The 14,900-nt window shown below is 35.1% G+C and overlaps 2 protein-coding genes across 3 annotated transcripts; both read left to right on the top strand.

Moving 5' to 3' along the window:
* The first annotated feature begins 1,358 nt into the window (after window positions 1-1,358).
* On the top strand, window positions 1,359-8,183 carry LOC135081481 (seminal metalloprotease 1-like). 2 transcript variants are annotated; one of them, XM_063976203.1, is made up of 7 exons: window positions 1,359-1,902; window positions 2,150-2,368; window positions 2,455-2,564; window positions 2,756-2,963; window positions 5,953-6,089; window positions 6,180-6,366; window positions 6,452-6,600. In XM_063976203.1, the coding sequence occupies exons 1-7, from the start codon at window positions 1,767-1,769 to the stop codon at window positions 6,511-6,513; spliced, it is 1,059 nt and encodes a 352-aa protein (XP_063832273.1). In that variant the 5' UTR covers window positions 1,359-1,766; the 3' UTR covers window positions 6,514-6,600. The 2 variants fall into 2 exon arrangements, with proteins under 2 accessions (XP_063832273.1, XP_063832264.1); XM_063976194.1 differs by having other exon boundaries at window positions 1,364-1,902; window positions 6,180-8,183.
* A 1,138-nt stretch (window positions 8,184-9,321) lies between these two features.
* LOC135081495 (E3 ubiquitin-protein ligase LRSAM1-like) lies at window positions 9,322-13,023 on the top strand. The gene is made up of 2 exons (XM_063976213.1): window positions 9,322-11,626; window positions 11,828-13,023. Exon 1 carries the CDS (start codon window positions 9,471-9,473, stop codon window positions 11,607-11,609), a length of 2,139 nt encoding a protein of 712 aa, XP_063832283.1. The 5' UTR covers window positions 9,322-9,470; the 3' UTR covers window positions 11,610-11,626; window positions 11,828-13,023.
* The last annotated feature ends 1,877 nt before the right edge of the window (window positions 13,024-14,900 follow it).

The following is a 14,900-nucleotide window of genomic DNA, read 5'->3' on the forward strand; positions in this document are numbered from 1 at the left end:
AACTTGTTTGGCATTCCCTGGCCCCATCTAATATGTCAGCCTGTTTTACCTTTATCATACATAGGTGTCGTCTTAGTTGGTACATAAAGTAGCTATGTGGGTCACGCAGCATCTTGCTATTTGAATTATACCTAAATTTTTGAAATTCTAATAATTCCGTAACTGAAATTATCCGAAACTTTCAGATAATCTGAAATGATTTCATATCCGTGACCGTAACCGAAACCGGTATAATATTATTCTAATATCCGTAACCGTATCCATAACCGAAACTTCATATCCTTATTATCCCTGTTACCAAGTACAAGTGCAGGCAGAGCAGGTAGTACCGGCGCGCACGCACGGGTGACTTTTGTCACAGTATGTCAACTACTAATTACTGTCATGGTGACAAAAGTTTCTGTGACTGACTGTACGGTGGTTTGATTTTGACAAAATGCCACATAGATTTTTTTTTTAATTTTTTTGATAACCAGCATAACTTGCCTCAACACCCAGTTCCGGCTTGACGTTACATTACGGGACACCCTGTATATTTAGTTTAAGATGTTGTACGTAACTGAAAACCTTGGGGGAGGCCTTTGTCCAGCAGTGGACGTCATTTGGCTGAAACGAACGTTGTACGTAACTAGAATTTGAATACCTAAGTAAGTATGTATGTAATATACCTACTTTTATACGGGGTAAACAAGGTAAAAACTCTACCTTATAGCCCAATTTGATACGAGTAGCTAGCTACGAGTATTATTATATTTCAATGGGTTTCCCTGTTGAAATCTATTCAATGTCTACTAATTCGTGAAATCGGAACACAACCTGTTTTTCACGCGATTTAATGCTTATGATATAGATCTGTATTTCGTCACATGATAATGGCATTGAATAGGATTGCAGAATATAGAAAACTGAAAGTTGAGAATTTGTAAAGAGCAAAGGCTTAAATACCTAATGGTTTTATTAAATCAATTGAAGACGATATTTTGAGATACCTAAATCTTGAAACGTATTATTCCACTAGTAAAACAAAACACACTTAGGGAAAAATTAGTACGACTTCAGATATTCCTGAAGGCTAATCTTTCCTTCCATTTTCTGGACGACTTCACATACCTACGATATTTTTTCTAAGCTGGGTATTAGTGGGTATACCTACTAAAGTAAATAAAAACATAGTAAAAAAGGTTACAAGTGAAAAGAGTATCACGACAGCAGAAATACTTATTCATTTGTAATATAAATATTATGATATTTATTTAATTGTGACAAGATTGGCTTGCGAACATTCAGTAAAGTTACAAAGTTCCAAACCACTTGACGGACGACGCCCATGCTTATTTCGACTTCCATTTAGATTTCTCTATTTCACTAATCCAATTATCAAATAATGAGTATCGAAGTTATTGTCGTACCGAAATAAAATTGTATGAAATGCGAAAATAAGTCGGGCGGTGAATTTAGCAATTGCTCTTGCAAGTAGTGGTGGCTGCTGTCACCGGAGGCGCGGCTGTCGCAAGCGGCGCCCGCGCAGTTGCGGCCCAACACCTTGTGAAATGGTTGTATCTGAACCTATATTAAATCCTACACCTTTCCGATGGGTTTTGTTCCTTAGAAAAAATCGCGCGCAACAGGAGTAAAAGTTTATTCACAAAGCAAAATGTTACCTATACCGTTAATATGACACACTTTGAACGCGTGTGACTTGTTTACTTATTTTGCGGACCTGTTTTGATGAATATTAAGTTGTAAGGATATTCAATGTAACGAAAATGAAGAGGTGCAAGCAATTATTTGTGATTGTTATGACTTGTTTGGTGGTGCAGTGTGCAGGGATGTCAATAAGTGAACTGGAAGATTTCGCGAACTTCCTCCAAAAGACGTCAAAGTTGGACGAAACTTTGAAAAGTAAGTAAAAGTTATTGAAAGTTGATTCTATTACTAGTGATGTTTCAAGCGACTTGTGTACTGCCCTTTTTAAGACAGAGAATGCGTTTTGTCATGGCAAAAAATATTTAATAGAATGTATTTATCATAAAATAAAATATTTATGGCACATTATCATACGAACTGGCTTGGTTCAGTTCTATTATGCTACTGAATTAATAATTGATCCTTAAAATTAACTATAAATTGTATTACTATAAATATTCAGAGGGCACGGATCCAAACGACTTCGACGAAGATGAAGTGGTATCGGACCACGCGTGGGAAGAAAGCGGCAAGTTTGAAGGCGACTTGATCCTGAACGAGCGGCAAAGAAGGATGATAGTGGAGGACATTGCCGAGGGTCTCTCCAGGAACGGTCTCCGCGACAGCACCAAGAGATGGCCTGATAACGAAGTCATCTACTTCATACAGAAGGAACATTTTTGTATGTCTTTTTCATAATTAATACAACAGTCGCAAGTTAATTAATTTTTGAGACAACAGCCCAAGTAAGTATGATTATTTTTTCAGCTGGTGACCAAGTAGACGCTATCAGAAATGGTATCGAAGATATAGCGCGTGCATCCTGTATTAAATTTAGACCGTACAGAAAAGGAGATAGAGATGCAGTAGTAATTCAGGTATTTAACTATTGAAATCTTAAGAAAAAGCTATCATATTTTTTAGAGCATCAACGTAGAAAGATGCATGATGCAACCTATTATTCTTGTGAAGCTAGCATGCAAAACGCGCTCCAATGATTGGCTTACGAAACAATATTTTTTCAGCTACTGTTTTGAGTGATTCCTTTATATTTGTCTTCCATTTCCAGGGTAGTCGACGGGGCTGTTTCTCGCAAGTGGGTTATCAAGGAGGCTATCAGGTGCTGAACTTATCAGGCCGTCACCCAGTCGGTCGCGGGTGTTTCCGCCATGGCACCGTAGTCCATGAGTTGCTCCACACCCTGGGTTTCTACCACATGCAGAGCAGTCCTGACAGGGACGACTACGTCGACATCGTTTGGGAGAACATCGTGCAACGTAAGTTGATTTATCACCAGTTTTTAGCTACATTTTCCTCAGTGTGCTTTTTCTCTTCATGCAGCTTAAAATGACAGTTGAGAACTATTTACCTACTATTTCCACATCTCGTTGCCATCGCTGCAACTTCTGTGTTATCCATGATCTACAGCTTGATGGCCAATAAAAAACCCAACCAGTGAAGGTCAAGTTTGTCCCGGGGGAAAGTTAAACTGTCATTGGACAGTTGAGAAGTTAAACACTAGAACCTAGGACACTTTGATTTGATTCTGAATGTGAAACGTTCACATTAAGTAATAGAAAGCCTTTCTGTTCGGACCCGGGTCAGGTGTACTGCAGGTAATTTTTATTCTAAGAAAGTATTATTCACGGTTCAAATTCCACGCGACCGGATTCGTGGGTGAAGGCTAGTTTATGATAAAACATTTGAAAGTATTCGTTAGTTATGTCACAGGCATATAACTCGGCAATGCAATATGCACGGTGTATGTACAGTTGCCACTGCATGTAGGTAGGGTATTTGAATAATTGAACGTTCATATTAATGGGCTCAGCAGCTGCAAGGCGCACTATGTACATTACACTACCTACATACATTCAAGAGACTGGTTTTATAATCGTAACTTATTAAAAATAGTTCACATACCTAATATTTCATTCTTATCACAAAATTGACAGGTCTACAAATAAGTAACTTAATGCTTAAAGTAACAGAAGAAAGTAAGTTTATACATAGTAAGTAAATAAAAATATTAAGTAAAAAAAAGACACCAAAGAAGTTACAAATGCCACCCATAGTATAGAATACAGTGTGAGTCACGTTAAAGTGTACATATGAAAATAGGTGAAACTAGACCTATTTTTATCGACAAAAAAGAGGTCAAAAATTTTTTGAGTTTTTTTTTTAATTTTTTATAGAATTTTTTTTCTTCCAATTACTTATTGTAAAGAAAACGTAATAACTTTTAAACTAAGCGGTATATCCTGATAAAATAAAAACAGTAATAATGCTAAATAACAGGCAATACTAAAAAAATACATAAAATACACAAAAAAGGCCAACAAATAATAAAAAATGATACTTTTTGAAAAAAATCTGCTTTTAAATTCGTGTTTTTTTGGTTATTTGATAAATTTCTCCAAAAAATGCCCCTATAACCGGTGGTTTTTATTACTTTGTATTATTCTCTATCGTATTACCTTCGTAAAACCAAAAATCGCATGTCTCTATCCCTATCACAACGTTTGCAATGATCGTTTGAACTAAGCCTCTCCGGGCGCGCCATTCAAAGCTTCGTTAACAACGAAACTGAAAATGGCTCTAGATTTGTAATTTTGATAAAAACAAGTTAGATTTCAAATAAAAACAAAGGATTTCAAAGTAAAATAAGCATTTTAGTTAAAATTAAAATTGTCTCTACCTGTAGCGGAGAATAATGTTGTGGCAGGCCTTTGTTCAAACGATCATAGCAAATGTTGTGATAGGAATAGAGACATGCGATTTTTGGTTTTACAAAGATAATACGATAGAAAATAATAAAAAGTAATAAAAACCACCTGTTATAGGGGCATTTTTTGGAGAAATTTATCAAATAACCAAAAAAACACGAATTTAAAAGCAGATTTTTTTCAAAAAGTATCATTTTTTATTATTTGTTGGCGTTTTTTGTGTATTTTATGTATTTTTTTAGTATCGCCTGTTATTTAGCATTATTACTGTTTTTATTTTATCAAGATATACCTCTTAGTTTAAAAGTTATTACGTTTTCTTTACAAAAAGTAATTGGAAGAAAAAAAATTCTATAAAAAATTTAAAAAAAATCTCAAAAATTTTTTGACCTCTTTTTTGTCGATAAAAATAGGTCTAGTTTCATCTATTTTCATATGTACACTTTAACGTGACTCACACTGTATAATAGTACAGGCCCATAGTAGTGTCTTGAGCAGAGGTCAAACAACGACACCAGTGAAACTTGTGACGTCATACAGTAACACTGGTAATATTAAATAACAATGAGGCTGCACAGAAAAGTCAATTACTTATTCCATATCGTGGGAATGTCGCCACTAACTTTTGCTTGAGTCTAGTTTGTTGTAAGATTTTCAAAGCTGAGTGAGGCCACTAGACCACCGTGGTAATTTGCGGTACTTAATTGGTATGAAAATCAATCCCACCTGTATTGGTAAAAATCTGCATGCCAAATCGGAATGATGAAATTCGAAACTTAAGTACCTACTTCGCTACTAATTTATTTCTAAATCGATTTATATGATAAAAACGCGTGGCCGATAACTAGGTAATTCTGAAAAACAAAATTACCTTACTTATATAAGTTAATTTTTATTCGAAACTTTTGCAATTCTTGTCCACACAAAACAAAGTGACGATAAATAAAACACGCTTACCTATAGGTATGCAATCTGAACTGAATACCTACGTAATGCCAAATCCTAGTTTAACAAATGCCATAATGTATGTAGGTAGGCAGGCAGGTGTTAGCTAACCATTGGACAGGATGCAAAAATGTCGGCAATACTAATCATGTGCATGGATGACGAAAAATTGCGACGATTAGTTAGCCCAACGGTGCCATAGAGCAGGGTTTCCCAATTTTTTTTGCCAAGGAACCCTAAATGATTATACTTTTCCTAGCGGAACCCCCGTACTACTCCGCCCGCACGCCCTGCCCCTCCCTTGTGCGTAAACAAATCGGTGCGAGCGAACAACGTCGGTCACGAAACGTGGGATAATATTTTTTACGGAACCCTTGCGGCCGTTCCACGGAACCCCAGGGTTCCGCGGACCACCATTCGGGAACCGCTGCCATAGAGTGTCGAATTGCCGATCAATTCGAGGCTCAGTTGTTCGAACCCCATCGTCCGCTGGACTTACAGATCATACTCATAGGTACCACAAGCTTATTTAGCTTAGCTGGAAAGGCAGAACATAAAAAATGTTTAATTTAACAGAATTATTATTGGTTTTCAGCGGCGCGGCACAATTTCCGCAAATATAATGCGTTCTCCGTGTCTGACTTTGGCGTGGGATATGATTACGATAGTGTCCTGCACTACAGCAAACGTGCTTTCTCCTCCAACGGGCAAGACACCATCGTGCCCAAACAGGTATTTTTTGCGGATCCATATATCTAAGTTATATATAAGTTGAATAGGTAATTGGTCTACTACTACCCTATTATTTGTTTATAATTTCAGGGTGCCGCTCAAATCGGACAAAGAGTAGGACTCTCTGACAAAGACACGCAGAAGCTGAATAAAATGTACTGCGATGCTGACTCTGGCAACAATGACGAAGAAGAGAGCACAACGCACAGGGCAACGATCAAAAAGAAGAGGCCAAAGAATAAGCCCTTCGATGGTCACGGTATCGGATACCATCAAGGTAAAACAGTCGTTATAAAGTTGCTTCCTGCTCCAGAGACTTATAATATTAATAAGCCAGCATTTCCTATGTTTGATTATTTTAGTAAAACGCAGCAAGTCTTGTCGCCGAAGGAAATCCCAGGCTACGGATCGGGAAAACGAATAGCCGACTTGTATACACCATACAAAGAAGATTACGCAAGTCAAGGGTTTAAGGAAGTACAAGATCTAAATAGTTTCCATACACCAGATGGCACGAATGATAACAGTCCCAAGAATATAGCCAATGATATGAAACCAACAACTGATATAAGCGACGAAAATAAAAATCCAGCACCATCACAAAATGAAAAAGAGGCAACATCGTCAGAAACTGATGATAAAGACTTAAATGATGCTTTTAAGCGTTTAGAAAAGATATTAAAGACACACGTCTATCATACACACGTACCGGACCTGACTGCCTATAAAGTAAATACTGACTACAGTGAATTTGCAGACCCTACATCACTACCAAAAATAGCAGAAGATTTCATTGATCATACGCATTCAAAAGAAGATGTAAAGGACAAAGAAACATCAGAATACATAAAAAGCCTTTATATTAATGGTCCCGCATCATTGTATTCAGAAGAACCGCAAAAGAAATTCGAAAGGTTACAAAATCCGAAGGAAATGTATGAATTTATACCAAATAATGAACATAATAATGATCCCACTGTTAAAGAAGCGTTATACCGCACGGCATATCCATTTAAAGTCCACCAGCATTTCTCAAACGGATCACTTGAAATTAAAACACCTGAATATGCTCGTTACGAAAATTTAAAAGATAAACATAATTATAGCAGACTTTACGATCCCTCCGTGCATGAAAACGACAATGAATTGAAAAGAAAATATGCCTTGTTCGGCGTACCAGTACCAACATACGAAAATTGGTATCAAAAGGATTATTTGAAGCGTAACCCTGTTGATTATGACAAAGAGTCATATAATTACGGTACGCCTCCTGTAGGTTCTCATCAAAATATCGTAATAGAAGAAGATCAATCAGGGAGCACGGAACAAGAAGCCGATAACACATCCAAATATAGTGGTTCCTTTTCTCCACAGCTGAAGCAGCCATATTCCCTGTTTGGTGCGCGTGTGCCTCTTACTAACAATTGGTATAAAGTTGACAGTGAAAAATTAATTGAATATTACCCACACAAACATTACCAATCAAAAGACAGTGAATCAAATGAAGATAATAGATAAGTAGTAGTCCCACAATGTACAAACAAGTCCACCTTCTCAGAGATAAATTAGGTAACTACCTACCTGTTTTTAAAGGTACTTAAGTCTAGCGCTAAAATAACGTAATTTAATCATAAGTAAGCAACCACTCAATGAATTTATAATAATTAATTATTATTAATATATAAATTAAATAATTAAATTTAATTATAAATGTAAGGTGCTCTGTCAAAAATATTGATTATTTGTAACTTTAGCAATTTTTTTTGCATTAGATTTAGTTACTTGTTTTATGGCCATGAGCTCTACACGGAACGCTGCCCGAAGTGCCGAAGGGTAGAGTTTTGGTCTTGTAAAACTTTATTAATCTAAGTTGTAAAAATAATTCGTTTTCCATCAGTACGATAAGAAGAAGCTGTACCTACTTACCTACCACAGATGAGACGGTACCTACTGCTGACGGTCCAATTTAATTAGATAATCTATCTCCAAAATTAAGGATTCACCATCAATAATTTGGAAAAGGCAAGTTACCTAAAAGTAAAGACTGTTAGTTGTATTTAGATACTTTTATAATAAATTTGTTTTATCCATAAAGACTGCATTTTATTTCAACAATTTTACACGCTTAATTTTTTCTCCAGTGCTGAAGTAAATTAGCTTATAAAATATAAGCATAGGTATCCGTACAAACCTGGATGGAATGAGTAAGGCAAGGCAACCCTAAGTAGATTAGGGTTAATACTTGTACTATATTAAAATTTATTAAAAATACATTAAAATGATGGCATGAATCAAACTCAAATCACTACTCTTACAAATGGTTCCTTCAATCTTACTACTGCAGTCACTGCTGCTGCTCGTGCCGTTTCAAAAGCTCGCTCTACATTACATTACAACCATAGATTACAACTTACAACTTTTAAGGATGGATTTTTTGGCGGGAAAGCAAAGCGTCCAGGTCAACATTAGTTAACTATTTATTTGAATGGTTTTTAGTGGCAAACATTTCATCAGCTGTTTTAATTGCTTTTTAATTGTTTAGATTGCTTCCGCGCACTCTGAATGATTACTACTAAAGACATTAGGTAACGAGGGGATCTGGCGTTGAACTTCCTGTTGGAATGCATACCAATTTGCATCAGCTAACCTATACTTCATACGAGGTGGGCGCCTTTCTGATGTTTTACCTACTTCATTAGGAAATGTAATTACAACAGGAAAGTGATCACTTCCGAATGACGAGCTTAATGTTGTCCAGGTTAAAGAAGAAGCTAAATTGGGTGTGCAAATAGATAAATCTGGTATACTAATACCTTCGTTAGGTAATATCCGTCGCGTCGGCTCACCGGTATTTAATAAACATAAATTTAAATGATCCAATATATCTAAAGTTCTAGAGCCTAATTAGTTTCCTAAAAATACTCCCAATATAACTCAAGAAGTCCAAAAATGGAGTCTAAGTAAACCACCACATCTTTACTGAAACTCAAGGGAAAGGGAGGTATATCATTTATCATCATATCATTTAATTAAGTTTACTAGAGTCATTTTAAGATTATTATAACTGAAAATATTAAATAAAACCTGAAGAGTTCGCTGTATGGTATAATGCCTTTGTATTTTCCGTAAAAAAAAACAGTTTGACACTGACAACTGACAGCCATAACCTCAAATTGTCATTATTTTGACAACACAACAACAGTGACGATTGTGACGAATAACCTAATGAAAATGAATTGAATCAGCTTATCGAAATGATTGTGATAATCAAGACCTTAGCATTTAATTAAGTGCATAAACCTTAGCTAGGTTTACAGCAATGTTATTTTTGAATCGGTGACAGAGAGGTTATTCTGTGCGGATTATTGTTTTGATAATTTAATGGGTTGTGCTGTATCGTGCGTAAATCAAACGACTATGTTGTTGTTTGGTAAGAATTCTAATACTAGTGACTCACGAGGTAAGCTGGAGAGGAAACTTTACATAGCTAAAGAGTCTCCAGAACCGGACTTCGATTTGACAGATTGCGAACTACGACAAGTCCCTTCTGGAATTTTTTCAATCTGCAAAGTGTACAGAAAAGAATATTTATATTTACAAGGGAACCGCCTGCATTCGTTGGATGAAGGCGGCTTGTTATCAGACTTGTATCTTATCAAAGTCCTCAATGTAAGTTGCAATAAATTCTCAAAGTTGCCTAATGATATTAAATTTTTAGTAAATTTGACTGAATTACATGTCCATAATAACTATTTGGAGTTCATACCAGATAACATAGAATACTTGCAAAATTTGAAAATAATAGATATTTCAAAAAATAGACTAAAAAAGTTGACTCCTGCACTTGGCAAGTTAAAGAGACTGAGAAAGTTAAATATCACTAAAAATGAAGAATTGAACGAACTTTGTCCAGAACTATGTCTAGCATCAAATATTGTAACTATCGAGTTGGATTCAGACTATTTTATTTTCCCTCCACCACATGTTATTTGCCTTGGTACTCCAGAAATTATGAAATTTCTTTGCAAAAAATTAGAGGTAGAATATACTTCTCCTTTACCAATGGAGTCGGACCTAACTACTATACAGGTTCCAAGCGTGACCATAGATCCATTTGTAAAGTATAGCACTGCTACATGGGAAGAGCAAGAAGCTGCTATTATTGAGCAAGAAAACAAATTTCATGAAGCTGCTAAACAGCAGAGGGAAAGATTCCTTTCAAAAGTTTTGCAAGAACAGCAAGAATTGGACAGTGAAATAGCAAAAGTTCATGAATCTAAAGAAATAGAAAGGCAAAGATTATTAAAAGCAATTCAAAAAGATGAGGAAGAAATTGAATGTTTAGTTAAAAACTTTATACAGTCTGAGTTTTTGAAGCCAGAAATATTACAACAACAGCTTGCATATGAACAGTCTGAACATGAAAGATTACTTGAAATAGCTAGACAAAATTATGATAATATTAAAAAATCTGATGTTTTAAAAGCAATGGAAATGCTAATAGAGGAAGATTACACAATTCAAAACTCCAAAAAACACTATGAAGACAGTCAAAGTAATGTAAAAGAAAGTTTGCTACTGCAAGATATGGAGGGTACAGAAAAATTGCAGGATTTATTAAAAGCAAAAGATCAGTCCCGTACTGCCTTGGTTGAACAGCTACTGGAAGATCAGGATGTCCAAAAGGCAGCTGTTGCTTCATTAATTGAGAGAGTTGATGCAAAAAGTTGGAGTTTAAATGAAGAAATAGCATTGATTTCATCACATTTAGCCAGACTGAGTACAATAGAACAAGAGAAGAAAAAATTGCAGATAAATTACAATTACAATGAACTGATGCAGCAAAGAGTTCAAATGGTAACTCTGTTAGATGATCTCTTGGATCAGCAGACACAAAGAAGAAAACAACTTATTGTCACAGTAAGAGAAATGGAAAACGATACTGATGCAAAATCAACAGATTTTTGGTTGAAGAATTACCAAAAGTTGATGGATTCTGCCCCAAGAACTTTACTGGATGTGGGCAAACACTTGGATCCGGTTTTAGCCAACTATTTGTTGCAAGAAGGAGTTATACACTGTTTGCCATTTTTGGTGAAATTTTTGTTTTCAGACGGATCTTTGTTGGACATTGACGATGAGAAATTGAAAGAGACTGGGATTTCTTTACTTGTTGATAGAGAAGGTATTTTGAGGGCAATCAATGAGTATGTTCAAGCAAAGAATCAGAATACAAACAAATATGAGAAGATGAATGATGTACCAGATACACCTACCCCTAGTGCACCTCTTGAACCGAGTGTTACTGAACAGAATTGTAGTGGAGTTGTCACTGCTGGTGACAGTGATGACACCACATATGAGTCGGAGTGTGTTGTTTGTATGGATGCAAAATGCGAGGTAGTATTTGTTCCATGTGGACACATGTGTTGCTGCCTTCTTTGTTCACAAAAGGAAATTGAAAACTGTCCATTGTGTAGAGGTGACGTCGAAAGAGTTATAAGGGTTCGACTGGCATGACCTGGAAGACTGATCTTGTAAGTTTGTATTCTTCATAATCATTAATGTTTACAAATATGTATAAATTTATAAATGAACAGCCATAGCTAGCTTCTGCATTAGTCACTTTTACTATCTTATCAGTATTTGGAGATATGCAGTTTTCAGATAAACTCAATTTGTATATTAATGTGTTCTGCTGTGAAGCATATTGTAATCAATGTTATTGTAATTTTCAGGTGTCCAGCAATTGACGATGTTGAAGTCTACAGAAAGCACAAGGTATTAGACTCAAACTTTATTTTTGCTCCAAAGGGATAAAGCACTAAAGGAATATACAATGTTATAATTATTTGATCAGCTAAAGGCTGTTTAGGTACCTCAGCCTGAGAACACACAAAGTGGTTACACAATAAAAACAAGAGCAATAAATTTAATATGTGTATAATGATTGTAATAATGTATAATCATGGCGCAATATTTGCTCACGTTTTTTTACCGCACTGCGCAAGTGACAACCACAAAAGGGGCGGTCTTATGCCACGCGTGTGTTCTGTATGTGCTCTTGCTAAGGGACCTTTTCTTGATTAATTTTATTGTATTTAAATGCCTGTATTTGGAATATAAAGAAAATTAAGTATAAATTATGCCCCAACTGACTAATGATCAGTTTATACAGTGTGTCCGGGCATGTAGTGATCAAACTTTAAGGGCGTAATCTATGGACAATTTTATCGGTGAAAATACTGTAAATTTGGGGCTTGACCCATTTCTCGCATATTTACAAGGATTTAAGTTTTTAATTTTAAGTTTTCACCTCTTCCTTCAAAAACAAGTGATAGCGTGGGTAACTTAACATTAATAAGCAAATATTTTATATCATACGATAGCCCATAAAATTCTCTTTTAGTAGAAGTAGAAAACAGACACAAGTTTCATACATTTTAAGGGAGTAAGAATGGATTTAATTAGAAATAAACATGATTTTTTTCACACCTTTTTCAGTTATTTCCCAACACAAGAAAAACCAGGTCGTTAAGGTATGTTTTATTTGCATTGTATTATTAGTATTTGAGCCATTCTACAAAACGAATGTAAATTTATTAGTCTACGTCTCTTAGTTTCGACGTAATTGTTGAACAGAGATACCCATTCCCAGCGGTTTCCATAGTAATCGGAATAGGTTGTGTGATTCTTTCAGGCAGTGCATTTTCGCATGTCGCGTGCGCTATGGAAACCGCTGGGAAGGGGTATCTTTGTTCAACAATTACGTCGAAACTAATAGACGTAGACTAATAAATTTACATTGGTTTTGTAGAATAGCTCAAATACTAATAATAAAATGCAAATAAAACATACCTTAACGACCTGGTTTTTCTTGTGTTGGGAAATAACTGAAAAAGATGTGAAAAAAATCGTGTTTATTTCTAATTAAATCCATTGTTACACCCTTAAAATGTACGATACTTGTATCTGTTTTCTACTTCTACTAATAGATAATTTTATTGGCTATCGCATGATATAAAATTTTTGCTTATTAATGTTAAACTACCCACGCTATCACTTGTTTTTGAAGGAAGAGGTGAAAATTTAAAATTAAAAACTTAAATCCTTGTAAATATGCGAGAAATGGGTCAAGCCCCAAATTAAAGTATTTTCACCGATAAAATTGTCCGTAGATTACGCCCTTAAAGTTTGATCACTACATGCCCGGACACACTGTATTTGTCTCTTGTGTATAGGTAACTAATAGTTACTAACTATATAAAAATAATATTATGTATTATTATATCTTGATATTATCTGATTCGAAAACGAAGGCAAAGGTTGAACCTTCTAAAATTGCCATAAGGTCTGCATTGCAATAACGACATTCGTTAAGCTAAATGGTATGTGACATCTGATACGACAAATTATTACAACTACGCAGTAACTGCGTAGTAACCTATTGATACAAAGACTCGGTAAATTAGCGATTGCATTGGACAAACTAATGAATCAGAAGCAGAACTAACATATTACTTGTTTTTATGAATTATTCATTTATTTTGGGTATTGTAGCGAGTGTATGTTTATTTTCCTGTTTTTATCCTTCCTTCCTGTTTCCAACCGTTACTGGTTGGGTTTAATTGAAGGCCACGCTGGCTATACAGGAGTTGCAGTGGTAGAAAAGTGTCGTAGGACAAGTCCCATTTCCTGTTTTTACCAACATTATTAATTTTGGAGTTGTTTATAGTATTCGCATATTTCGTTTTGCCGATAAGCGCACTTAATACTATGTAATATCCGCTTCCACTCTCGTTAAAGTTATGTTTACGTTTTTTCTTTACTAGATGTGTTAAAGTAAATTTTGTTTAATCAATCAAGAATTAATTTTACTGTAACTACTTGTTAACACCGCTACTATAAAATATTTTCCTGCAAAACGAATTACTCAGAAGTACTAACTTTCTTATTGTCCCCACCATATTGAGTGAAATCAATTGCTTTTTCCACGTTTTTTCTTTGTATGTGACATGTATTCTAAGGTTATAGAAAACCAAGTCTTTAGAGTTAGGGATCTCTTGAAGTCATAAATAAATTAAAAGATTGTGCCTTTAAAATATTTGATGACTGTTATAACTTATAATCATTAAAATTTATTGATTTACTTTTCCAGGCTGTGCATTTGTTTGTTAGGTTTGAAATATTTGAAATCTCTTAAACTGTTTTCTTAATTATTATCATCTTTATATTATATTATATGATAACCACATTCGAAAGGCTTTGGTACACTTCTGGCATGTCTAGAGCGGGTTAAAACTCGCTGAAACAAGCGGTCTGCCTATTACATTATTGAAAATTTAAACTATTCTCGATCTGTAATTAAAGGCCCGCGAATACCCGACCTGCCCGCTGTCTGCCGAAGCCTTTACAAGTATGTATATTTATTTTATAATCCCTATATGCTTTAATGTCTACCTACCTATTTAAATGTCATATTTGTAATTAGTCTTAAAATGGCCATTTAGTCATTGTTTATAAATTTTGTGTATTCGGTTTGCCACAACATAAAAATCGAGCAATATTTTTTTCATTTAAAAAGCGATGTAAATATTTAACTTATTATTTGGTAAAATCTTCTAGTGAAGGTTTGAAATTGTGATATGAATGTAGTATTACGAATAAGATCAGTTTCACGCTGAATAATATGATCTTAGTGTAGGTGATCAGCTCTTAAGATTCGGCTAAATCAATGCTTACACGACAGCGATCAGACTTAAACGCATTGATCGCCATAGCGCACGCAGGCTGATTGCGTTGGTTTGAGAC

Source organism: Ostrinia nubilalis, chromosome 2 (genome assembly GCF_963855985.1).
Source record: "Ostrinia nubilalis chromosome 2, ilOstNubi1.1, whole genome shotgun sequence".
NCBI lineage: Eukaryota > Metazoa > Arthropoda > Insecta > Lepidoptera > Crambidae > Ostrinia > Ostrinia nubilalis.